The sequence below is a fragment of the Stegodyphus dumicola genome, chromosome 5 (assembly GCF_044657685.1).
Source record: "Stegodyphus dumicola isolate Sdum_Otavi_A_Nest chromosome 5, ASM4465768v1".
Taxonomy (NCBI): domain Eukaryota; kingdom Metazoa; phylum Arthropoda; class Arachnida; order Araneae; family Eresidae; genus Stegodyphus; species Stegodyphus dumicola.
This window is the reverse complement of record NC_140772.1, coordinates 75528703-75554098: the sequence shown is the minus strand read 5'-3', so window position 1 is coordinate 75554098 and position 25396 is coordinate 75528703. Positions and strand designations below refer to the sequence as shown.

Sequence of the window (25396 nt, the reverse complement as noted above, 5' to 3'; positions counted from 1 at the left end):
TAAAGGTAGACCTCGCATGAGGTAAAACTTCTTGAAATCTGCCACTTGCAGTAAGAATGAAAGATTAACTTAAGTTTGCAAAGTAACATACAATTTTACTTATCTTTGTGATATTCGGACATCCTTTTCTGGGCCCAGTCTTTAAAGGTATTGCAGATAGTAGTTTGATTTATCCTCCTTCTTGTACGGGCTCGCCCTTCAGTGCCTTCCTCTGGAAGCTTCCTTTTTTCACCAATTCGGTCACCCTTGAATACCTTCTCTTTCTCCTCTGCTTGTGGTCTTGGCCGTTTGATGGCAGCTGGTCTTGGCGGAACCGGGACACTTCTGTCGTGTGCCTGCTTGGACCTCGTTGCTGGCCGTTCAAATTTTCCTTGTAACTTTTCCTCCGCCGCTGATGGGCCTTCCGCAGTTCGGCGACATTTGCTGCGGAGAGTCCTGTCGGATGAGTAGATCTTCCGTTTTAGAGCCGGGTTATAGTTGCCGTCATTTCTCCTGGTTCTCTTCACATACGTCGTCCTTCTCCCTTCTTCATTCTGGGGGTGTTCGTGAACTCTATTTTCTGGACGGTGGAACGGCTTTTTTTTCTTGCTACCTTCAATTTTCCAGCGGAGGAATTTTCTTTTCACTTGCTCTTGCTTCTTAATGGCTTGCCCTTGTCGTTTTTCCACCTCTGGAGCTTGTGCCTGCGGTGTCTGCCGTGCCGGATCCTGCAAAAGATCTGAAAATATTTGCATTTTATTACGATCGAAGTAGGGTTTGATTTGATCAATGTTTGCGGAGCAGGTTTCACCATTTCTGGCTTTTAACACTACTACAGCGTGAGTTATTTTTTCTATAACATATGGTCCTTCAAATCGTAGAAAAAATTTGGCAGTTTTATCTTCTGGTGCTGAAGAAAGTGAATGCTTAATTTTTAAAACTTCATCCCCTACTTTATAAGATACTCCCCGTCGTTTCAAATCATAATAGAGCTTCTGTTTTCTTTGTGCTACTTCCGTATTCTTCTTTGCTTCCTTAATTAGTTTTTCTATATCACCCATTTTAAATTCTGGGGCTCTTTGTTGCACATAAAATAATTTATCTAACGGCGTTATAATCTTTCTGCCTAAAAATAACTCAGCAGGAGTTTTGCCCGTTGTATCATGTTCTGCGGTCCTAAGGGCGAAAGCAAATTCATTGATATAGTTATCCCAGCTTTTATGAAAATTTTTAACATAACTACGGATAATTTTCACTATATTTCTATTGACCCGTTCCGCTATATTTGATTGCGGCCGATACGGGACCATTTTTAAATGACGTATGCCCAGTTTTTGGCACATGTCTTCAAATATATTACTTACAAATTGAGGACCATTATCCGATATAACTTTTAGGGGCGCCCCGTATTTTAAAATATATTTATTTAAAATAGAATCAGTAACTAATTTCGCGGAGGCTCGTTTTAAGGGAACAATTTCGGTCCATTTACTAAAATGATCAACCATAACAAGGAGATAGCGACTTTTATTTAGACTTTTTGGGAAAGGGCCCAATAAATCGATGCCAATTATTTCATTTGGAAATTCGGATTTAATACTATTTAGAAACCCGGCCGGGCGGAAATTAATATAATTAACTGCTTGACATGTTGGGCAGGACTGGACATACGCCCTTGTTAACTTTTGCAGTTCAGGAAAGTAGACTGCCTCGCGTACGCGTTGGATAGTTTTCGAATACCAGCATGAGAAGCTAAAGGGCTGTCATGGAGCTCCTGCAGGATATTTAATCTAAGACTAGCTGGGATAACAGGTCGAAATTCGTTGTTGGAATTCGTAGTTTTTTTATAGAATAATAGACCATCTATTAGTTCGTAATGGGCCGCCCTATTTCTTGTCGCCACAATATCTTGGTGGCTAAAATTTTCAGGATCCTTTAAATACTCATAAATACTTCCAAACTCAGGATCCTTACCCAGTTCGGTTATTACAGTTTCTCGGGAATTTATTGTACATGCTGTGAGCATTGCCACCTTTACGGTATTACCTTGTTCATCTATTTTAATTCTTGATAGGGCATCTGCTACGATATTTTCCTTTCCGGGAGTATGCTTGATTACCAGATTATATTCTTGCAGCTTGAGTGCCCATCTTATTAACCTTGGGGATAAATTTTTCCCTGAGTACAATCTAGTTACCGCCGCATGATCAGAGTATACTGTTATCGGCGCCTTTCCAAAATAGACTCGGAACTTTTGCACTGCTAACAGAACTGCAAGTGCCTCTCTCTCGGTCGCGGAATAGTTTCTTTGTGTTTGATTTAAAGTTCGGCTAAAAATGCCACGGGTTGCTGATTTTGCGAAAGTACCGCTCCTACCGCATAATCCGCTGAAATTTCTAAATTTTCATCCTTTTCAGGAAATTTCAACACAGGGGCTTGCGTTAATGCTTGTTTTAATTTTTCGAAAGCACTATTGGCTTCGGCCGTCCACGAGAATCTAGCCTTTTTCCTTTTTAATTTTAACAATGGCTCAGCGATAGCCGCAAAATCTTTTATAAAGGACCTATAATATAAACAAAGTCCTAGAAAAGAAGAGAGCTTCTTTGCCGTGTTTGGAGTCGGATACTTTTGTACAGCGATTATTTTTGATTCGTCTGTCTCGATTCCTTTTTGAGATATTTTGTAACCTAAATATTTTAATTCAGGGGCTGCAAATTTGCACTTTTCTACATTAACTTTTAGACCGGCCTCATTTATTAAAGAAAACACCTGTCTTAAATCCTGTACATGATGGTCGAGATTATCACTAGTAATAATGATATCGTCTAAATAGATAAATGTGGACTTTCCGAGAACAGGCCTTAACACAATGTCGATTCATCGCTGAAATGTTGCCGGGGCCCCTGAAAGGCCAAACGGCATACGCAAAAATGCATAAGTGCCAGACGTGGTTATAAAAGCAGTCTTAGGCACGTCCTCAGGCCTAAGCCCTATTTGAAAATAACCAGTCGTTAAGTCTAAAGTCGTCATAAATTTGGTTGATTTTATGTTCTTTAGAATTTCTTCAATGATCGTTAACGGATATACCGGATATTTAGTTATGGAGTTTAATTTACGGTAATCAATAGCGAATCTCCACCTTTTTGGATGCGTCAAAGGATAATCATTATTTTTCTTACATAAAACCACCGGGCTAGCATAACTACTTGAGATGAGCGTTATGATCTTTTTACGTAGCATATCGGTAATATACCATTCTATAATTTTTTCCTTATTCTTATCATACCGGTATGGTTTTTGGCGAACTGGCATTGCATCTCCGGTGTCAATACTATGGTTAGTAACCTGAGTAAATCCTGGAATATCACTAAATAACGAAGCAAATTCACTTACCACTTGTCGTATTCTTCCTTGCTCGTCATTAGGGAGGTGGTCCAGATTTAACATTGGTGGTTCAGCCTTTTCAGTACGAACTGGTTTCATTGTCAGCTTAAGGGACGCTTCATTAAAATCCAGTGTTGCTTGTGCGTCTGAAAGAAAATCTATTCCTAAAATTATATGTGCTCTCAGATTCTTTACTATAAAAAACATCACCTTTACTTGTTCGTCCTTGATACGGATATACAACGGTAGTTTACCTATGCACTTACATTTTTCTCCTTGCGCCGCTAACACTGTCGTATTATCCGAATTATATATGCGGTATTTGCGAAAATACTTCCTAAAAAAATCTTCTGCCACACAGGAACACTGCGCGCCTGTATCCAGGAGTGCGGTGGCTGGGATATTATTCACCAACACTTCAATCTTCGGAAGAGTCAAATTTTTCACCATTACTGTATTTAACTTGAAGGAAGAGGGGTTTTCGTGGCCTTCGGATTTCCGCACCCTCCCGTCAGCAGAAATCCGTTTTAGTTTAAATCCTTTTTTGTTTCCATGCTTTCCTTCTTTTTCCACTGGCCTTGAGACTTTTTTCCTGGGTTGCTATTGAACTGTCGACGTTCGCCGGCTGTTTTTGAATGCTCGGGTTTCCTTGCCCACTGATTCGCTTTGCCTCCGTAGCCGTGTGCTTGAGTTTGCTGTAGTCTTGGCGTACCAAATTGGTTTCGCTGTTGATATTGGCGTCTTCTTTCGATGTCCGCCGTTCTTCTACTTTCAAACTGGATTGCTAGCTCAAATAACTTTTCCAGTGTAGTCGGATTTCTTAATTCAATAAAGTCTTGCACTTGGGGCAGTAACCTCGGCAAAATCACTTGAATTATTTCAGGATCCGGACGGTTTCCATACAAGAGTTTGAAGATGTGAATTTTTCTTAAAATAAAGCTTGAGAGATTTTCGATTCTTTGCTGATATATACTGAAAAGTTCCGTTTCTAATTTCGCACGATCCCTTACAACAGGGAAGGCTTTTAGTAGGGCAGTCTTGAAATTTTCGTAAGTATAGGTGGGACTTCCTGCTTGACCCAAGAGACTTCTGCCTATACATTTGAACCAGTTAAGCGCTTGGCCCCTCAAAGCGCTGGTAGCTAAGGTAACTTTTTGAAACTCGTGCACGGGGTAGAGCATGAAGTGGTCGTCCAATTTTTCCAAAAAACTGGTTACCGGTGAGTTTCCATTAAATGTTGCTTCTGGTTTCATCGAAGCGCGCATGGTCTGGACGATGTAACCAAATCCTTCCAGGGCGGCAGCTGGCATTTCTGTATTCTGAGCCGTTTCGGCAGGCAGCACAGGTTCTTCTTGAAACTCGGCCATGGTTATTCTTCTTCGTTGGGCGCCACTATCAAGTTCAATGTTCCTTCTAACCTTCTTCGGGAACATGCAAAGACCTGACTCGGAACAGAGAGCTTACTAAAGCTATGTTAGAACTGTGGGAAGTAAACAGGATACACAAGAAGGGTATACAAAACCCTTTATTTTTCTCTATTTACAATGACTTCCGTACTTCGGAATACACCGACCCGCTACTTGGGGTCAAAACGTAAAAGTATAAAAATAAAACTAAACTCTAATTTAACTTTAGAATAATAAACGTGGAAGATTGGCCTTATATTAACAGGAAGCGTATGTAGTACAGAGAACTGTGAACACTACAATACGTTTAAATTTATCAAGAGGATTAAAACCTCTGGCCTGGAAGGCAACAAGCAACTGCGTAACTTCTAAGCGGCCTGCTTCGACTCACTGCTTCCTCTCTCTCGCTTGGCAAAAAGCCACAACTTAAATACCTGGCGTTCGCCAGACAAACTTTGCATAAAAACCTTAACGCTTATAATTCTGGCAGGAAGTAGAAAATAAGAAGTGATAGTAAAGATTTAAAATAAAATAAACGTTAGTAAAACTTAAGATCCTTACAGTGTTAGTAATATTGTTCTGAAATAACCACTGTTCGAGCGCTTATGTAGAAGTTATCTTCCTGTACAACTATCAATTAATATCATGCCATATCTTTTTAAATTTATGAATTAAAAAAAGATATGATGAAAAAGATAACACTAAATTCCGAAGAGTAGTGTTAGTAATATTGCTCTGAAATAACCACTGTTCGAGCGCTTATGTAGAAGTTACCTTCCTGTACTACTATCAATTAATATCATGCCATATCTTTTTTAAATTTATGAATAAGTACGGACTATACAAGAAGGATGCCTAGTCTAAATAAATATGTGGCATTCACGATGAAAGGATATTAATTGGAAAATGACTAATTTTGTTGTTAGGATATAATGTTTGTAAGTTTCTTCTGCATTTTCATTTTATTTTCTTAACGTTGTATCCCTAAATTCAGTCATATATTTCAGTATAAGCCTGCTCCAGCTTGGTTGCTGATTTGAAAATGGCACCACAGTCGTTGCAAGAAATTTCTATTGATGTGCTTCACATTCTCTATAAGAAACTCCATATTAATATTTTATTATTTTTAATGATGCGGAAGGTTACATGTATAAATAAACATTAAAAATTACATGCATAAATAAAGCGAACAAAAGCAGAGAACAGCAGTCTGGACTTCACGAAAACAGATAAGTTCACTGGCCAAGTCACTCCGAACTTTTTCAAATCGTTCTGTAAGCATAATCTAGGGCCATCAAATGTAGGGCACGAGAAAATCAAATGTTCCACATCCTGAGGAACTCTTCTTGAACATTCACATAAATTGTTTGATCGTAGATTAAAACGAAACAGATAACTTGCAAATTTACCGTGACCAGATAAAAACTGAGACACTTTAAAATTTAACGAGAGGAAAGACTCGGAATTCAGTCTATGGTAAATAGAAGGAAGGAACTTTTTCGTGACTTCCGCATTACAAGATGAAATGTATTTCTCATTCCACACAGCTAAAAGCTTTTTATAATGAAAGGACTTCCAATAACTCTTTGGAATGCTAATGTTGATATCAATGGGTAAATTTAAGGCATCTTTAGCTAAGAAATCAGCTCTTTCATTTCCGTAGAAACCATGATGAGCACGCACATAAGCAAAGCAGATATCAATACCTCTAATTCTAAGTGAACTAACAGTTACTAGGGTTTCGATAACTAATTTATCGCAGCTGGTAATACTGTTCAAAAGTTGAAGAGAAGAAAGAGAATCAGAACAAATAAGGTACTTTGAGGATGTTGTCCCATGATCCTGGATCCATTTGACGGCAAGATAAATGCACAGAAGTTCTGCTTGAAAAGCTGTACATTCATTCCGTATACGGTGTCTAAGAAAACAAATCTCGGAATGGCCTTCAAAAAGAACAAATGCAAGGCCAACCTTGTTGTTCATCTTGCTGCCATCTGTAAAGAAAACCATATGAAAATTTATTTCAGCAGTCTCTTTATAATCGCCGAAATTTATGGGTTCTAAAGAAGCGGGATGAGGAAGATCAGTGAAGGGGACAATTCCATACAGTCTTCCGAAGCATGAGTTGCCAATGACTCAAAAATATTATTCTTATATTCAAATTCAAAATCAATAGGCGGAACTCCTGCAAGAACAAAAGTAGCCTCATAGCTTAAGGTTCTATAACCACTAATAATACGAAGAAGAATTCTCCGTTGAATCTTTCTTAAATTTCTTTTGTTAACCTTCTTGGCAAGAACATGTCCCCAAGCACGACAGCCGTACGAAATGAAAGGTACAATACACTGCTTATACATGAGTTTCTTAACATCGTAGCTTACTCCAAAAGTACTTTTGGCAATTCGGTGAAAGCCATTAATAATTTTTTCACATTTAGCAGAAAAGAATTCAATGTGCTTTTTCCATGTTAATTTTTGGTCAAGAATGACACCAAGATATTTAACATTTTCTACAAATTCCAACGGAGAATTATCGAGCATCAAAGAAGCAATATTTTGTTCATCAAACGTACTGGGAACAAGCATAACTTTACTTTTTGAAGGATTGAAAGTGAGTTTATGAGAAATCGCCCAACTGGAGACAAAATCTAGAACTTCTTGTGCTCTCAAAAGAATGTTATTCAAAATCCTTCCTTGGAAAATTAATAGTAAGTCGTCTGCAAACGCAATTTTTAAACAACCGTCGAGATGACTTAAAAGATCATTTATGATTATGTTCCAAAGAGTAGGTCCGGATACAGAACCTTGAGGACAGCCTTTTTCTAGAGAATAAATCTTAGCTTCGTTCCCAAGCTGAAGCTCAACAGTCCTCTCGTTCAAGAAGCTTTTAAGAAGGTTATAGATATTATGTGGTATACCAGCATCTTTTAAAATTTTTAAGATAGTTGGCCACCAAGCATTATCAAAAGCTCCTTTGAAATCCAGGAAAATAAGAAGTGTAGTATACTTCATTTTCTTTGCACACTGCAAGATATTACAAAGGCGAATAATGGCGTCTTCAGCGGACTTCCGAGGAGTAAATCCGAACTGAGAATCATTATAAAAGCATTTTTGTCTCAAATACCAATTTATTCTGTTAATGAAGAGAGTTTCAAGACATTTTCCCAAAGTAGGCAAAAGACTAATGCATCTAATATTATCAAGATAAGGGGTTCTTGTATCTAACGTTTTAGGAATCAAAACAACCCGAGCTCTCTTCCATTGTGCTGGAAAAACTTCTAATTGTAAACAAAGGTTGAAAAGTTTGTGTAGAAATGTGCTATCCACCGCATGAAAGTGCTGTATCATTTCATTAGAAAGAGAGTTAAGCCCAGGTGATTTGTTCTTCTTGAGAGTTTTAATAACACTGTTAACTTCTGAAGTAGAGAACAGACAGTCCATAAAAGAAATATAAGGTCCATCGGACTCAATGCGCATAGTTCTATGAGAATTTCTATCATCACGCGCATTATCTCTTGGGAAATTCTTTGTCATTATAGCAACAATTGTATCACTCAAACTCGAAGTAACACTGCCATCCGGGAGTTTAATTCCCGAAATCTCAATCTTTTTCGCAAAATTGGTCTTGACCCCATACTTATATATAGATTTCCAGACATTGTGAACAGTAATAGTTGATAGAAAATTTCTCCACGACTCAAGCTTAGCATTAGCTAATTTAGCCTTGTACTTATGCCGCAATTCGAAATATTTAATTTTATAAATATTTTTAAGAAGACAGTTTCTTTCTCTCTGGAATCTACGCCTAGCAGCATTTACATGCTTTCTATAAGAATCAATTTCCTTAGACCACCAAGTGACCCCATTCTTCTTACTTTTCTTCATCGGAATTGAAAGTAAAGCACAATTAAAAACAACGGTAGAAAGTCTGTTTACAACATTTTCTAATACAATACAATCAGAGCAACTGTTAAGAAGGATATTCAAGTTACACAATTCTCTCTTACAAAGTTCAGTAAATAAAAACCAGTTCGCTCTTTTTAAATTAAAAGTACACAAATTAGAAGATATAATCGGACGGCATAAAACAAGTTCAAAGATAATCATTTTATGGTCAGAAAGAGAATCTTCCTCAGAGATATCCCAACCTTGAACGTATGGCAGCAGTCCTAAGCTACAAAGCGTAAGGTCAATAAAACTCGAGCCTTGCGTGGAGCAGAAAATAGGTCCGCGATTTTCATTAAGTAGAAACAAATGATTCGCACTAATAAAATCACTAAGTTTCGCTCCCCTAGCATCAGTAATAGGACTATGCCAAATCGCTGATTTGCTATTCGAATCCATACCACATAAAAAATTGCATGGTTTCTTCATCGTTAAAATTTGTGAAATTTTTAATAGTTCTATGTCAATATTAGTTTGGGGCTCGAAATAAGCGGAACAAATAGTCAAGTCAAATCCATTGATTTTTATATCTAGAACAACAGTATTATAAACTGTATGATTTAAGTCCAATTTGCACAAAAGAAACAGACAAATTGTCGGACTTACCCATAATAAATTTTTGAAGCTGCAAGATTCATCATAAATGTATGGCTGGGGCAAGTTCCAGAAAATGGCTTATGATTTACATCAACTTTCTTAGTTGCATTTTTCGTCTTTTTAATAAATCTTATGCAATTAATACACACTTGCACTTCTTTTTTATCACATTCTGAACTCTTATGCTCACCAGAGCAGCAATAACAAGCCAAGGGATTTCTGCAATCAAGACTTCTGTGGTAGCCATTTAAAACATCTATTTAAAACAACAAAATCTTCAGCTTTACACATATTCCACATCACTTTAATACGCCCAAAATTTAAAATACGCTTGCGCACAGAAGGATGAACCTCAATAACCACGCTTCTCTCACGTTGAAACTTTTTTAAAGTAAAGCGAACTTTAACGTCTTTCCAAGTCTCATCACTCACGGTAATTTCAGGATTTTGTTCTTCAATAATTTTTAACAGTTCATCATTACTAATGCTGTTTGGCACATTTTTAAGTAAAACTGTAGGATATTTTCGTCTTGGAATAGAGGGATTCAAAATAGATGAGTCTTCCTGCAAAGCAGTAAACAGTTTTTCTTTATCATATCCCGAAGCACATTTCACCATTACTTTATTGTTATGAACTGTTCGAATATTGCTAATTCCAATTTTATGTATGATGCGGCATTTGACTTGGAAGTCTGTATGTACAGTTGCGTTTTTTTTAAAGTACGGCGTTTTGAAATGCGGAGTGTACGCAATGGATTCTGCAAGCATTTTGGGGTACTGTGACCGTTGAAACGCAAAGATCGTATTTGAAACCTGAAGGCATGAAGGCATTAGGCATGAAGTTTGTGATCATCTGATAACAAATAGGCTATTTCGAACTTTCGAAACTATGAGATGGCTTGGATAGGTCGTAAAAGCTTAACTGTTCTGTTTAAAAGGAAGCATATATTTAGCCTATGCTTAAGAAAAATGTGTTGGTTATAATTTGCAAATATTTTCAACTTAATAATTCTAAAAACATGCAGAACGATTTTATTTTAAAATTATTTTATGATTTAGATTAAAATAACACGCTGAATAACGATTATTGAAGAAATTAAACAACAAGAATCAACGTAATGTTTGTAAATTTTGCAGGATTCGTTTCGATGGTTTAGCCATTTTGTTCATTTGCGCTTACAAAGCTGAATGTCATAGAAGAGAACTTTTGAGGTGGGCACGTCAACACATACATTGGACAGCTGATCAGTGGAAGGTTGTTCTCTTTACGGATGAGTCTAGAATTTATTTTTGATTGTTTACTCTATTTGATTTATCTAGTTCCTTTTGTTTCAAATTATTTTTTAAGTTACTTATAGAAGAAGTATTAACAAAAGGAATGACATTTCCTTTATTGATGTACTTGAATTCTGCTGGAAATAAAATGCATTTATGTGGATTTGTTAAAATTGTACTATAATTTCACAGCAAAAGAAGAGAACAAAGTTTCATTGAATTCAGAGAGAATAAGTTTGGGAGTGTATTTTTATATTGACGTAAAATAGTATGCCAAATAAAATAAATAAATATTTGTTAAACAGTGTGGCGACATTTTTCGATTTCTTAAAGCTACTTTTATTAATCATTAAAATAAAATAAGTAAGATTGGGTTATATCTTCTATAAAGTAATCTAATAACAAATTGTTTCAGAAAGCAATCAAACATGTAGCAAAATCTGTAAAACTGAGTTAATTCTCAATTTGCTTAAATATATTGTAGATAAGATTTCTGAAGAGAGAAAAATTTGTATTAATCAAATAATGATTATACTGTTCTGTTAAATTATTCAAATTTTTACTCTTTATAACTCTTCAGAATATACTAGCCAAGTCATTATTCCTGTAATAAAATGTTGTTAAATAAAAATAGAAGAGTTTGCATCTTGAAATTTTATAATTTAATGAATTGGCCATGCACTAACAGGTAAGCAAACATAAAGAAGGATCGATTTTTATTTTGCATCACTTTTATCCAACAGCTAGAAATGTCCGTTGCTCCATATAGATTTATTTAAATAAAAACCAAAAATAAATTCTACGTGTTACAATATTTAAATTTACGAGAAGGAAAAGGTAATTTTAAACATATGCATTCGTTGTAAAAACGGAGCTAGTGCGTTGGGAAAGATAAAGAGCAAAAAGACAAATTCAAATTTTCATTGATCAATACCATTTTGAATGAAATATGTAAAGCAACTGAATTTTTATTGCCTCTTTTTTAATCATATAAAAGAACAGATTTAACATATGTAAGATAAACCTTCAAAGATTCACAATCAAAATGTTTATTTTGCTCTTCTGCTTTCATTACTTGAGAGCTTTATCGGTTTTTGGTCTTATCGGTGAATAAATCTTTTTTAAACTTTCCATTCCATTTAAAAGGAATAGAATCGAAAATGTTCTTTCGATGATTATGATAGGTGAAATAAATAATTCACGAAAAATTATTTTGATAATTTATGCATTCACATGTTTATATTAGTTAACCTTACCATATATTTTCACACAATCGCGCAATTTTTTATTTTATTTTATTTTATTTTATTTTATTTTATTTTTTTTTTTTTTGCGATGATGATTTTCTTTTACAATAACTCTATTTTTCGTAATAATTCAGAATAATATGTAGAGTTAATTGGAAAATATATCTTCAGAAAACCCTGTATACGCCGCGCACTCCTTGATGATTTATTGATTGAATGTCCACAAAGGAGTAATTTAGTCATGATATTCATTTAATGAGTTTCTGCTAATATTTGTTGTAAGTAGTTTACGCATTTGAAAATTATTTTATTTCAGATTAATTTGCATAACTTTACTTTTCACTCTTACAATAGGCTTGCGTATTAAAACTCGAAATCAAAAACTGAATAGTAGCTAAAACGTTCAGACGTAAAAATGACTGAATTGATTGATTACAAAAAAGGAATTTTACAGTGCACTGAAAATGTGTAAAATAGAATATCCTACACACATTTTAACATCAACGACTGAATGTACACCTTACACACACACATACAAAAGGGACAGTTCTATATCTCCCATTCAGCTGGATTGTCTAAATTTAAATTACGTTTTCCATGTCTCAAAAGCGCGACTTTAGATATATATTAGATTTATATATACCATTTTATGTCCATTTTTGTGTCATAGGTAATTTGACACAAAATTGGACTTAAAATGTTACATATAAATCTAATATATACACAATCGGACATTTCGATTCTATGACTCAGATTATGCCAAAGTGCCAAGTTTTGTAAACAAATTAGCTCTCAAAATTTTAGCTCCTGTATGTTAATTGAATTTGTTATATATTTATTAACATATCTTTTTTTATTAAACTTATTTGATTCTTTCTTACACATTTCGAAATTTAGGTTCATTCCAAATAAAAATTCCCCCATTTTTTCTGATTTATTTTAAAATAATTTTTATAAATGTTTCTCAAAAATTTTGAATTATAATCTATAAAAGTTTTACCATCATCTTAAAGTAAGTGTATTTGTAAGCATGCCTGCAAAATATATTAGAGGTTTTTTTTTTTTTTTTTTTTTTTTTTCAAAATTTATAAGATACACGAGAATTTACATTTTGGCGGGGTTTGAAATTTGGTGTATTTGTTATAAGCGATTATAACGTCTAATGTGCTTCGCACACGTAATTCGCTAAAATCATTTCAAAATAGGAATAATAATGCACCTTTTTTCCTCTCATGCACAAAAAAAAAAAAGAAAGGAAAATAGGTTGTTATAAATTAAGACGTTCGTCAAGTGAATGCGCCAAGCTAAATTTTAAAATTTCCCTGTAAGTTTCTCACCAAATTTTACAAAATTTGATATTTGACCAAAATTTGAGTCGTAGAATTGAAATAGGAGAAAAATTGGTATGTTATTTCAAAAAAATTACGATTTTGTGTCAAAATATTTATGTTAGAATAATGCAATATATAAATCTAATATATAGCCTGAGCCGCGCTTTCGAGACACAGAAAATTTCGGCAGTGGGTCCAGTAGAGGGGCAGCTATAAAACTGTCCCTTTTTTTATGGTGTATGTGTGTGTGCGAGTGCGTGTAAGTTGTACCTAAGGATCTATTGAAAGACTCCTAACTGTCCAAAAGGGAAAGGGTTTCTACAAAATAAGCCCAATGAATATATATTTAATATTATTCGAATAATCTGGAACTATGGTCTTTAGCATTAACGAAAATTATCTATATTTTTGAAACGGCAATAATTGTAGTCTTTCAAAGAAACTAAGTAAATGCTGCACTAATTATTTATGCGTTCTTGGGACTGAAAATAAATTTACTTTCTATTCCAAACAACACGAAAATACATAATAAACGTAAAATCAAATATATGAGATTAGTGTGTAGCTATACAACATAGTTTCGTCTTGCAAATAGCATTCAGCGCATCAGAAGGCCTTAAAGCCCGATCATACTGAACACGAAACGACTTTGATGTAGTTAAGCGACATTCTGAATGCAATTCCAATTGAGTTATTAGAGACTAGTGTTAACAGGATTTTAGAGTTAGTGACAGTGGCAATGATGCATTAAACTGTGCTGTTAGAGTTTCAAGAGGAGTAACAGGAATTAAAGTGCGATGTCGGATAATGGTCAAGGTAGGTGTAAGAAATAAAAGAGGCTGCAGCTTAAAAAGAAACACATATTATCAATCTGTGAATATTTTATTGTTACTTGCTTCCGTCTGACCGCTTCTCCATTTATTATATCTGCTTGTCACACTGTTGAAAATCGTAATTTATCATCGACTTCGGCTAATGTGGTATGAAATACGACAGAGTGCTAACTGTTTAGAATGATTCTTTTTTTTAACTCAATTTTCATCTGTCAATCATTAAGTGTTTTAAATTTGTATGCTAAATGCCACTTTCTCCTGTTATATTAAAACTCAGAAGCTTCTTCGGTTTTCTTCACCAATCATAAAAGTTATAAGTGTACGTGTTTCGTAAAAGCAAAATAATGCAAACCCAATATTCGTAAAAGTAAGGATTCCAGCAATAAGGTACGGTACTAATATTTCCTTTATTTAAATACTACTTTGTTTAAGTTAATATTAGTTTGAAACAGAAATAATAATCCATTATTTTCGGAATATTTCAGCTATTATGATATAAAGAATAATTTTACATTATATAAGTTATACAAAAGTGTCATTATTAACTTACAATACGGTACATCCCATATTACTGCATAGTATCTAATGTTGGATATTAAATAATGAAACAGAAATACAAAAGTACTTGAAAGTAAACTCTAAAGGAAATTTCTGGCGCAAGGTTTGATTTTTTAACGTTTGTGATAGAATCACGAACTTCATTAATACTTCAAGAGCTCTAGTATTATATAGGCAATAAATTAAACTAGAAATTCTACACAGCAGACATAATCTTACGTTTAATAATTCATATCGAAATAAATGTAAACATTCTGTACGAATTAAGAGGTTAAAAAGAAGTAGCTGATCAGAAAACTGATCAGAAAAACTGATCAGAAAAATGTATTTACTTTTATTTAAATTCTTTTATTTTAAAGGAATGTTAATTGTAAAATGAACATAAAAATCATATTTCGCGTGGATATATTTGTAATAAGGATTGATAAATTAAAACATCAAAATCTTTTATGGACATTTTTCTCCTCGAGGACAAACTTTTAGAATATTATGGCAATACTGAAGAACTCAAATTTTCAGAATTTTTAAATTAACAGAGCACGACACCATATGGCAATTCAATAATTAAATGCATAGTCTGAACATATTTATATCGTAGACAATTTTGAGGCATATTAAAGATATTCGTTCACCTTACATCGCGTGATACGTCGCCTAGACGGTATAGTGGTTAGTGCGATACCAAAAGGCTCGCTTTCGAATCCCGGAGAATGCATGGTTTTAGTTGTCCGTCCCTACATAGGAAGCAAAGGTGGCCCATCCATTATGTGCCTCCATAATAAAGTGACCACCACTTATGGTCTTAGTTGCGGCCAAGCGCCGAAGTCGGCTGATGGCCCGCCATTGGGAAAAAAAAAAAAAAAAAAAAAAAAAAAAAAAAAAAAAACATTGCTTAATACCATTTTAAAGCAAGTTGCAAATAATTATAGTCTGTTACTTTAAAATAGAAACTTCAAAGTTATTTTCTTCTGCGCAATACGGCTGCAAACGGCTGTGGAAAAAAGGCGATTCTCTTAAGGTTTTCCCCACTTTTTTTCGGTTTATCTTCATAAAAAGCATGCGAATGAAGATTGAGTTGAAGTGCATTCTCAAACGAGCAGGAGAAAATAAATGTTATGCGGTGATAACGCCACGAGTTACAATCACAAATGGGAGACTGGCAATTGCATTGGAGTGCCTATTTTAGAGTAGCAGACTACAGGAAGCTTTTCTTAACAGAGAGTTAAACTTACCTTTGACGCAGACTTTGTTCTCTATGTTTACAGGATAATGGTCATGGCATTCACAGCGTCCGGTTGTCCGGTTACAGTAAACATGGAAAAGGATACTATTACATGTGCTCTCACAAGGTTCTCCAATGTAAAAACCTACACCTAAAGAAGAATATAAAAATTCTACTAATAATAATTTTGAAATGCATTAAATATTGGATGATTGAATAAATTATCACATTAAAGGCTACGTCAAATGTTATATTGCAGAAAATTTACTCGTGACACCCATTATAGATCTTCAGTAAACAGCTTTCATATTTAAGAGTGTAAATGTTTTGCGTTAGTGTTGTTAATTTATGCTGAAATATATTTATTAATTATTTTTTATGAAATTTTCAATTGCTTTTGTAGAGATAAATGTCATCGAGCAGTCTGTATTCAGATTGCAAAGTCTATTTCAAATCAGTATATAAAAATAACGCAAAATTGCTTTTAAAAATGATTTCATTTAAGTATAAGAATATTTAACTTATTTAAATGTATCTTTATTCAAAAAGTATATTTAAAAATGTATCCTATTTTCATAATTAGGTTTTAATTTTATTAAGGTTTTAAATTCTAATTTATTTTTAGGCCCATTTATTTTTAGGCCCAACTATAAAGCCAGGAGTTTCATTAGAATTTTTCCGTTTAAATTTTCAAGTTATTACCAGTACTGTTCAATTTTTTTAAATGGCTGCCTGTCACCTGTTATAGACTTATTAATGTTACAAACATCTTATCGGAAAATGAAGACTGTAAAATGCTGTGTAATCTTTCGAAATACTTCAAAACCTGATTTGGATAAGTGAAATCAACATGAAAAGTTTTTCGTTTATTTTTGATACATTCATCACAACGAAGTATATGAAATATTTGCTTCTATGCAGCTTTATTATTTACTCCGGACTAATAATTGTAATATAAATTCTAATTTTTTTATATACATCGACACTTATGGTTAATAAAGAAAGATAATTTTATCCAATTTTCACAAAACTTAGAATATTTATGGTCCTAAATCCAAATTAATTGCCAAAATATTCTCGTATATTGGCTTAAAAAAATTAATTGTTTTTTTAAGTATTTTTATTTCATCTTCATTGTTTTGAAATTTTATATTTTTTTTTTTTTTGTAAGTTTCAATGAAATGTTTTAAGTATTTTTATTTCAACTTCATTGTTTTGAAATTTTATATTTTTTTTTTGTAAGTTTCAATGAAATGTTTAATTAAGCTTCAAACACTTCTATGAATATTAACAACTTATTTATTATTATTTTAACTACTGTATTTATGTTTTCGTTGTTTTTCTTGCATTTTATATAATTCCTTGATAATTAGTTTTCAAATTCCTCTAATTAGTTTAATAAAATATCAAGTTATATTATTTCATTCAATTTGAATTTAAAATTTTCTGCGAAGTAAATTTATATACAACCAAAACGAATTTTATGCAATTCTCTTGGCTTCATTTATGCCACTTTTGTATAACTTATACTGACAGGAACAAACGTGGCAAGAAAATGTCTATTAATTCGAAACCTTAAAAGTCAGCTGACATGCAAAACCGAAAAGGTAATAAATAATCATTGTAGTTCAAATCTAATATAAAATGAAATCTTGCTGTTAACATTAGCTTCATTTCTCAAATTTCAGCAAGTTTTAAATTTTGTGTTTTTAAATTTCACGATAAACTTCAGTAATAAAATATATTTTAATACTCAAGTTTATGGTCGACTTATTGTTTATATTAATATTGTTATAGTTTATAGGAATAACCAAACTTTTTCCTGCTTCGATCAACAAAAATGCCTTTTTTCAAATTTTTCATATAGTCTGCAAAACTGAATTGCACATCAATACAATAACAACGGCGGTATTCAGATTCTCTATATTTTACTATACTACGTTTGCTAATTTTTAAGTACAAAATTCTCATATTTATATTTTATTTGACGTATTATGTAGCACAAACTAGTAGCAATTAACAAACGGAATAATTATTAAGAACTTGAAACTTAATTTTTGCCCTAAAAGTTGTTAATTTTAATAACCTTTTATTTTTTAAACTTATATAAAAGGATGCCGTAAATGGGCTCATGTGGTACATGACATAAACAAACTACACGCAGAAAGTACTTTATGAAATCTTAGTCCAGAAAATTATTAAGCTAAAACTATAAATTAGTGCGAAAATCAAATTAATGCGCGAAATTGTATACCTCAATGAAGTTTTGCGTATGGTTAAAGCAATAAAAATTTATATCTAATTCTTGAACATCTCACTTTTTTAATATCAAAATGCATTAATTACTTCAAACTAAACTATCAAAATGCAAACATTTTTTTTTTTTTTTTTGGTTTGACTCAATAATATCTTGCTAAGGAGCTGAAATACATTTCTGTGCTTTCATTGCTTTGATTTCCTGTTGAAATAGGGCATCTTAGCATTTGAAGCAATAAAAGTTTAAAGAAAAACTATCAGATGTTTCATAGCTGAAAACTCAAAACATCATATTTACAACATATAAATCTACACTAAATTCAAGGGAGAATGTTTGCCTAATATTTCATCCTTGGCGACGTGTACCTATCAGCCAGCTAAAAATATATCATGAAGTCCACCTAAGACTCATCTAAAAACACTTAGAAATCCTCTTAAATGAATTCTTGCGGAATAACTTGATTAAAGGTGCATCAAAAAAATATTCTTATTTTCTGTAGTTTAAGGATAAACAACCGATTGTAAGTTTACTTCAGTGCCCATTTCTTGCCCTACTTATTCCAACTGAATGTACCTGAAGCTAAATAGATTCACTTGAGTAATTTCTCTTGCTCATTCTTGTCAATATGTGGCTGATATTAAATTTCATCTTAAAACCTTTCTGGCATTAAACCCTGAAAATAGTCAAGAAATGATTTTCTTGATAAGTGCATGACCATTTTTTTAACTAAATATAAATACGCATTTCCTTCTTACTGCTATTTATATACAGGGTTAGCATGAATGATTCATTCGTTTTCAAAGGGCTATATTTTCAAAAGCATTTTACGTATACACATGAAAAGAACCGTAAATAAGTACAGTGAAACCAATTTATTTTGACTATGCTTTATCTGAGATAAATATTTTTCTGAATGTACTAATAATGAAAAACATATAATTCTTCATTTCATAATCTAATTATTCGTAAACTATTGAATTTTAATTGAATAATTGGAACTACATTCAATACAATTCAAATTTCTACTCGTATCATGTTTGTATAGTTAAATATAAAAGCAATAATTCGAGATAAAAGTTAAAAAGTGTGTGTGTGTGTAATTATGGCAAAGCCTCGAGGGCTATCTGCCTAAGAGGAGGGATGCCTTCGTGGAGGGCTTTCTAAGGGAAACTGGCTCGTATACACGTTACACATGGGGAAAACCACGAAAACGCCCATGCAGCCAGCCCGTTCGCGGGATTCGAACCTCGGACCGAACTACCAGTGTTCAGCGACTTTACCGCTCGGCCGCTGGTGGGCTAAAAGTTAAAAAGAGTAAGTTATACTTGCATAAATTTCAGCGTGAAATAATGTACTGATTTCTTGGATTCCATTTTTGTTTCAAACTGAAGTTATTATTTATTTATGAAATGGGATTTTTTACCGTAATTGCTCCAAATCTAAAAAAGGAAGATAAATGACTTTTTCCCTCAGAATCGTTTGCTTGAAAAGTGTAATCTTCTGGACTAATATGTAGAGTATTTACTTAACGCAAAGTCAATAGTTTGATTTTATAATTACGTATATCACCTTCATTTTCTTCCCTCACTCCTTCCACACGGCCATATGTTATACATTACACAGTGCAATTAATAAGCATCTAACTACAAACTTGCAATTATGATTTCTAGATGTTATGATTTCTTCACCTAATTCAGAATACCCATCTCGATGCACACATTGAAGGTTCTTTAAGAATCTGCTACGTAAATGATATCTCCCATATTGTTTGCAGATTCTGCTCCGCGGGACATCATAAGGATTCATGTCTTCATAAAACTCAGTTAATCATTTTTAGGATCTTAGGTACGCGTCACTTCTAATTAGCAAATCAAATTGTAATGCATGCGTGAATATACTGTATATATATATATACACATGTGATATTTTCTAGCAGTCGTGATGAAGCTTGGCATCAAAGTTCAGGCATTGCTTTTACAGAGTGGTAAGGCGGAATCCAAATGACGAGACAAGATGATTTAACTTTTAAGTGCACACCTTTATTCCATAACTTTAATTCAATTTTCACCATTGATCATGCTTTACTTCATATGAAATTCTCCTAATTGCGTATTCAATAGTGGTTTAAACCAAATACGACTAAATTTAAACTTTATGCGTCATTACTATTTCTAACAAAGGAAAGATAAATCAAGCAGCAGCGAGATGTATAGCACAGGAGCAGAGGCGAGCTTCTGACGCAAAATGGCACGCATTCATTATTTATAGTAGCTGTTACGTAATAGGCTAGAATGTTCTCGAAGGTACTGGTCTAGGGGGAGATCATAATTGCGGAAAGTTAATTAGAGGTTGCCTGTTCGCGTAGAGAAAAGCCATCGTATTTTTTATATTTTACATACATATGTATATATATATGTGTGTGTGTGTGTGTGTGTGTGTGTGTGTGCAGTTTCATTTTATTTTATTTTCTTTCCTTCAAGTAAAATTCTTCAAATAAAAAAATCGAACAACTACTTCACAATGTTTTATCAACTGAAAAATGAAATCTGAAGAAAAATAATATTGTCCTATAGAAATTCTTTGACCTATTTCCGGTATTCTTGAGCAGATTAAATTTTGGATAAAATGCAACAATAAATACAGAGTTATAAATTATTTATTATCCAAGTAAAATACTGCATTTCTTATTCTATAACACGTTTAAGCAAATTTAAGCTTGAGCTACTACACCTGATTATTCTTAAACGAATATAGGTTATTGCTGTTATTTGTTATTAATGGGTTGCTTTACTTACCTCTGCCAAATGCACTTCGGACACTTTCATTCTCTGATTGGTTGAAAAAAAAGTCCGTTAGCAGCAAGAAAAGAAAAGAAATATAAGATTTAATATTTAAATATGAGTAAAATATTGTATTATATTACAACAGCAAATTTACATTTTAAAAACCTTTAGAAATGGCAGAAAATGATATTGTTTCTTATTTTACGAAACAAGAATTCATGCTTGTAAAATATTTTTCACCTCACGGCTGACATTAATGTTTCGAATTCTGTATACTTAAAATGAAATCAGGATTCCTTAATAAGATAAAATATGAAAATCACACTAAACGTTACATGGAAATAGGAAGTCCGACGAATTTGTTAGTTATAATAGAATAGACGAATAGTTACAATCACAGTTTGTCATTACAATACACAAAGTGTTCACATTGCACGTGAAAAATAAATTCTTTTTAATGAGAAAAAAGTAAAATATCTTTTTTAAAGCTTAACGACGGATTATTATAGTAAAATGAATGTTTATTCATTATTAGTCAAAATAAAATTTTATTCCTAAAAATAATATTTTATTGTTAAAAAATACTTAAAGTAAATACCAATAACTTGCAAATAATTAAATTAACATATAAATTATAATTCTAATAGCTTCTTTTTTTATGAAAAATATAACTGAACCATCTAATTACCCTATTTGATTTGCACTTTTCTCCCCCTTCGTATCTTCCCCTTTAGGGTTTGAGCATATGATTTAGAAACTTCTTACGTATGGCAACAATGTAAAGTACGCAGAAAGAGGAAATTGTTTTGTGTAAATAAAAAATAATACTTTTGAAAATAGTTTAAGCTGTTTCTTTAGAAATATTATATTCTGCCTATTTGTTTTCCTCCACGTTTTAAGGGGTAAAATTAGCATAAAAAGAATAGAAAACACGCGAGTTAGTACGGTAATTCAAATAAATGTGTCATAGTTTTCTTCCAATTACAGTTTTTAAACCAAGTTTTATAATACGGTAAATTACTTAATGCCTTAAAATGTTGAGATATTAAGTAATTTACCGTTATTAAAACCCTTGTTAACAAATTATCAAGATTAATCATAGTATCTTTTAGAATAAATCACCAAGTTGGCGGAATATACAAAGACTTCAGACCATCATATATCAGCTAAAATTGCTGTGCAATTATACTTGTAATCTACTAATGAAATATGTTTCAAATTCTGTGTTACAAAAAAGATCTGCGCATAATAAAAATTAACTGAAAATTTTGATTAGTAGAATTAATTAGAATGAGCAGCTGTAACAGACTCATTACCTTTAAATTAGGAAAATCAGACTTAAGAACCGATTAACGCTGAATAAATACTCGATGTATTTAGAAAAACGATCTAATCAGAAACTCTTTTTTTTAAAGCATTTGACAATGCGAAAAGAATTTCACAATGTTTCACAATGAGATACTTTCATCAGATCAAATCTCCATTTACGCGCACAGTTAAAATTAAATCCAACTTTTAATATTGAACTTTGCCAAATTTAAAACAAATTACAAAAGTGTAGGTTAGAGACAACGTACGCGCTTAACATTTCTACTTAGTCTTTAGATAACTAAAACTTAGCTTTAGTTTAAAGTTCTACGTTTTGAGTTTACGCCATAAATGCTGGCTGATTTTTAAGCAACGGGGCTGCCTCCTGTTCAACCATTTGAGTTCTTAATAAAAGGTCTTTTACACCCTTCTTAAGTTTTTGTTTGCTTTCTAGAGATAGTGTTAAGTCGTTTACTTCTACTTAGAGTCTATACTTAGTGTATATTACCAAAACAAGTAAGACTGTGCAACTATATCCACTAGTCTGCAAGGAGAACATCTCAAATATTGTTACGCAATATAAACTTACAAAGAAGTATTAATAGTATTAGAATCTAAGTTTTGCATTAAGGTAACATATTCATTAACGTTCCATTAATCACATTGTAAGGTGGAAATTTTCCAGTAATATCGAATATAATTTCTCATTTATACTGTTTGGCCCACCAGCCGGTAAAGTCGCTGAACACTGGTAGTTCAGTCCGAGGTTCGAATGCCGCGAAAGGGCTGGTTACATGGGTGTTTTCGTGGTTTTCCCCATGTGTAACGTGTATACGAGCCAGTTTCCCGAAGAAAGTCCTCCACGAAGGCATCCCTCCCCTTAGGTAGATAGCCCTAGTGTGCTTTGCCATAATTAAATACACCACACCACAGCATTTATACTGTCTTTCTTAATTCCCTTTAAATTTAATATATATATGCAAATTATATATTTACATGTATGGATACAAGCAAGTTTTTCATTTTCTCATTTGAAAGTACTAGTTTGAGCCTCATGGCTTCGGTGTTGTCCTTTTGAAAATGTTATAAAGAATCGAAATATAAATAACTTGTTTTTATTGAGAGGGTTAAAAAAACTCCGCAATTAACTTTGCCTAGACAGCAAAAAAGTAATAAGTTGAAAATTTAGCACATAACGTAAACTAGTTGTATTAATTATGAAAATACTTATTGCATTATTAATTATCGAATAATACTTATATTATTTAATAATTAATAATTCAATAAGCATTAAATATTGAGTAATACTTCTATTTTCAAATTTTTATCTTTCGCATAGATGCAATTTTATTTCTCCATTTGTTATTATGTAACAATAATATAAGGTTAAAAAACTGAATCTATTAAATAAATGTGATAACACAGTTTCAGGTTTTGCTAAATGGTATATTCTGTACAGTTGTAAAATATAAGAGCTTTTCTAGCCACTATCACACTACTGGAATATTCTTAGCATTCAACAGCCAGTGACAAATAAGCGTTCTTTGGGTTCTGACTTTACTCAATGTACCATATAACATTATTCTTAACCAAAAAAGGCAACCTTTAATCAAATCACACATGCTAAGATTTCATGTATATTCCTCACAATTCAGTTAATGCATTGATCAAGAAAGGTATCGTGAACGAGTAATCTATAGATGAAATGCATTAAAATCACAGAAGTTTCATTTTCAAATGCATTTCGTTACAAAGTTTAAATAAATAAACCAAAGTTTATCAAATTTCGTTTTTTTCTGAGCAACTTGGAGAAAATATGATACAAAAATATTATATTGTAGCGACCGACGATTGTTTATACATCAGATTGCATCCCAATGCATTTATTAATTCATAGTTTGTAACGTTTCCCCCGAAGTGTTAATTTTTCATTCATACAGATGAATACTTTTCTCCGCCTATGTCCACATCATTTAATCAGAAAAGCACAACATAAAAGATGCGCCACAATAATATGATAATGAAAATGGGTTAATGATGGGTGTGGAAGAACGCATATCTGAAGTTATGCTTTGATCCTGTTGGGTATGAATTTCTGCATGATCTCACTAGAGCAACGTCTGCTTTCATTTTATTAAAATGAATGCTTTAGCTTTCCAATTAATATACCCTGTCACATTTGTCAAATTATTTTATGTAATTCACATTCAAAGCAGATAACACTTTCATTATTCTATTAGATGTGCGAATGCGCAAATTTCTCAGAGCATTATTTTCTTTTACTTGATACGAGAGAGTCATGAGTATAAATAAATATAATTCTTTTTGGATTTATTAATACTATTTAAAAGTACATTAGATATTTTCCTTTATCCTGCTCAATAATCTAATTTTTGCGGAAATATTTTATTCCTTTAGTATAGTTATTTTCATAGAGAAACATTTGAGATTAAAAATATAAAGCATCATTTGCAAAGCTGTATAGCTTTCAATAATTTGTTTGGCTAAAGATATAAAAAAATTCTATTCGGTAGTGCGTGCTCTTGTGATATAACTGGTAGCACATCTAGCTAAGTGAAACCTTACATAGTTTAAATAATGCTTACATAGTTTAAGATAATAGCTAGGTTTTTAATTACTTTCTTCCTCAAACAAAGTCTCCTCTCTTTCCTTAGAAGTAGAACATCACAGATAATATTCCATTAGCTTGTATTTCAGAAACATTCTATAGGTAAGCTTTAGTGTGAAATTCTTTTTATATGTTTTAAAGTTTATCCTCTTATTAATATCTGCTTCTTAATGCTTGAACAGCTCTGTTTTCTATCTGGATTGCAATTCTTCATTTATAATATTGCCATAAACAATATGACTGTGTAAAGTTATTATTTTAAACTAAACAATTGTTATGATTTGGATCTGCACTTCTCTTTTATGTTTCCTCACCCGAATGCAAATGAGATAACGAGTATTTAAATTGAGGTTTTGTGTTTTTAGACAAAGAGTGTTTTTGAGCTGCAGGTGCCAGCTCTGTTTAGTTTCTGCCAGCTCTGATAGTGGTAAATTTTCGTCTTTGCGTTGTAGGGTTTATATTTATTTTAACTAACATTTATTTTAAGTTTAAACTATCTTTCCTGTCAAGCCTTACTTTCCCCTGGAACTGCCAATGCCAGAGTATGTAAATTTTAGTAGAACGCGCAAGGATTCAAATTATCAGCGGAAGTATTCTGAGTTAAATAGAAAGGAAACGAGTTCGAAGTGTGCTTTCTTGCTTC

General features: G+C 32.7%; 1 protein-coding gene across 3 annotated transcripts in view; it reads right to left on the bottom strand.

Annotated features, from left to right (window-relative positions):
• Positions 1–25396, bottom strand: part of LOC118186504 (uncharacterized) — a 443057-nt gene that overhangs the window by 92718 nt on the left and 324943 nt on the right. For 2 of the 3 annotated variants that reach the window (XM_085816787.1, XM_085816788.1), the window contains exons 2-3: positions 20829–20861; positions 15787–15927 (exon numbers count right to left, since the gene is read on the bottom strand). In XM_085816787.1, coding sequence (XP_085672913.1) covers positions 15787–15927; positions 20829–20861 — 174 coding nt within the window. The remainder of the gene's footprint in view (positions 1–15786; positions 15928–20828; positions 20862–25396) is intronic. The other variant, XM_085816789.1, reaches the window with a different exon arrangement.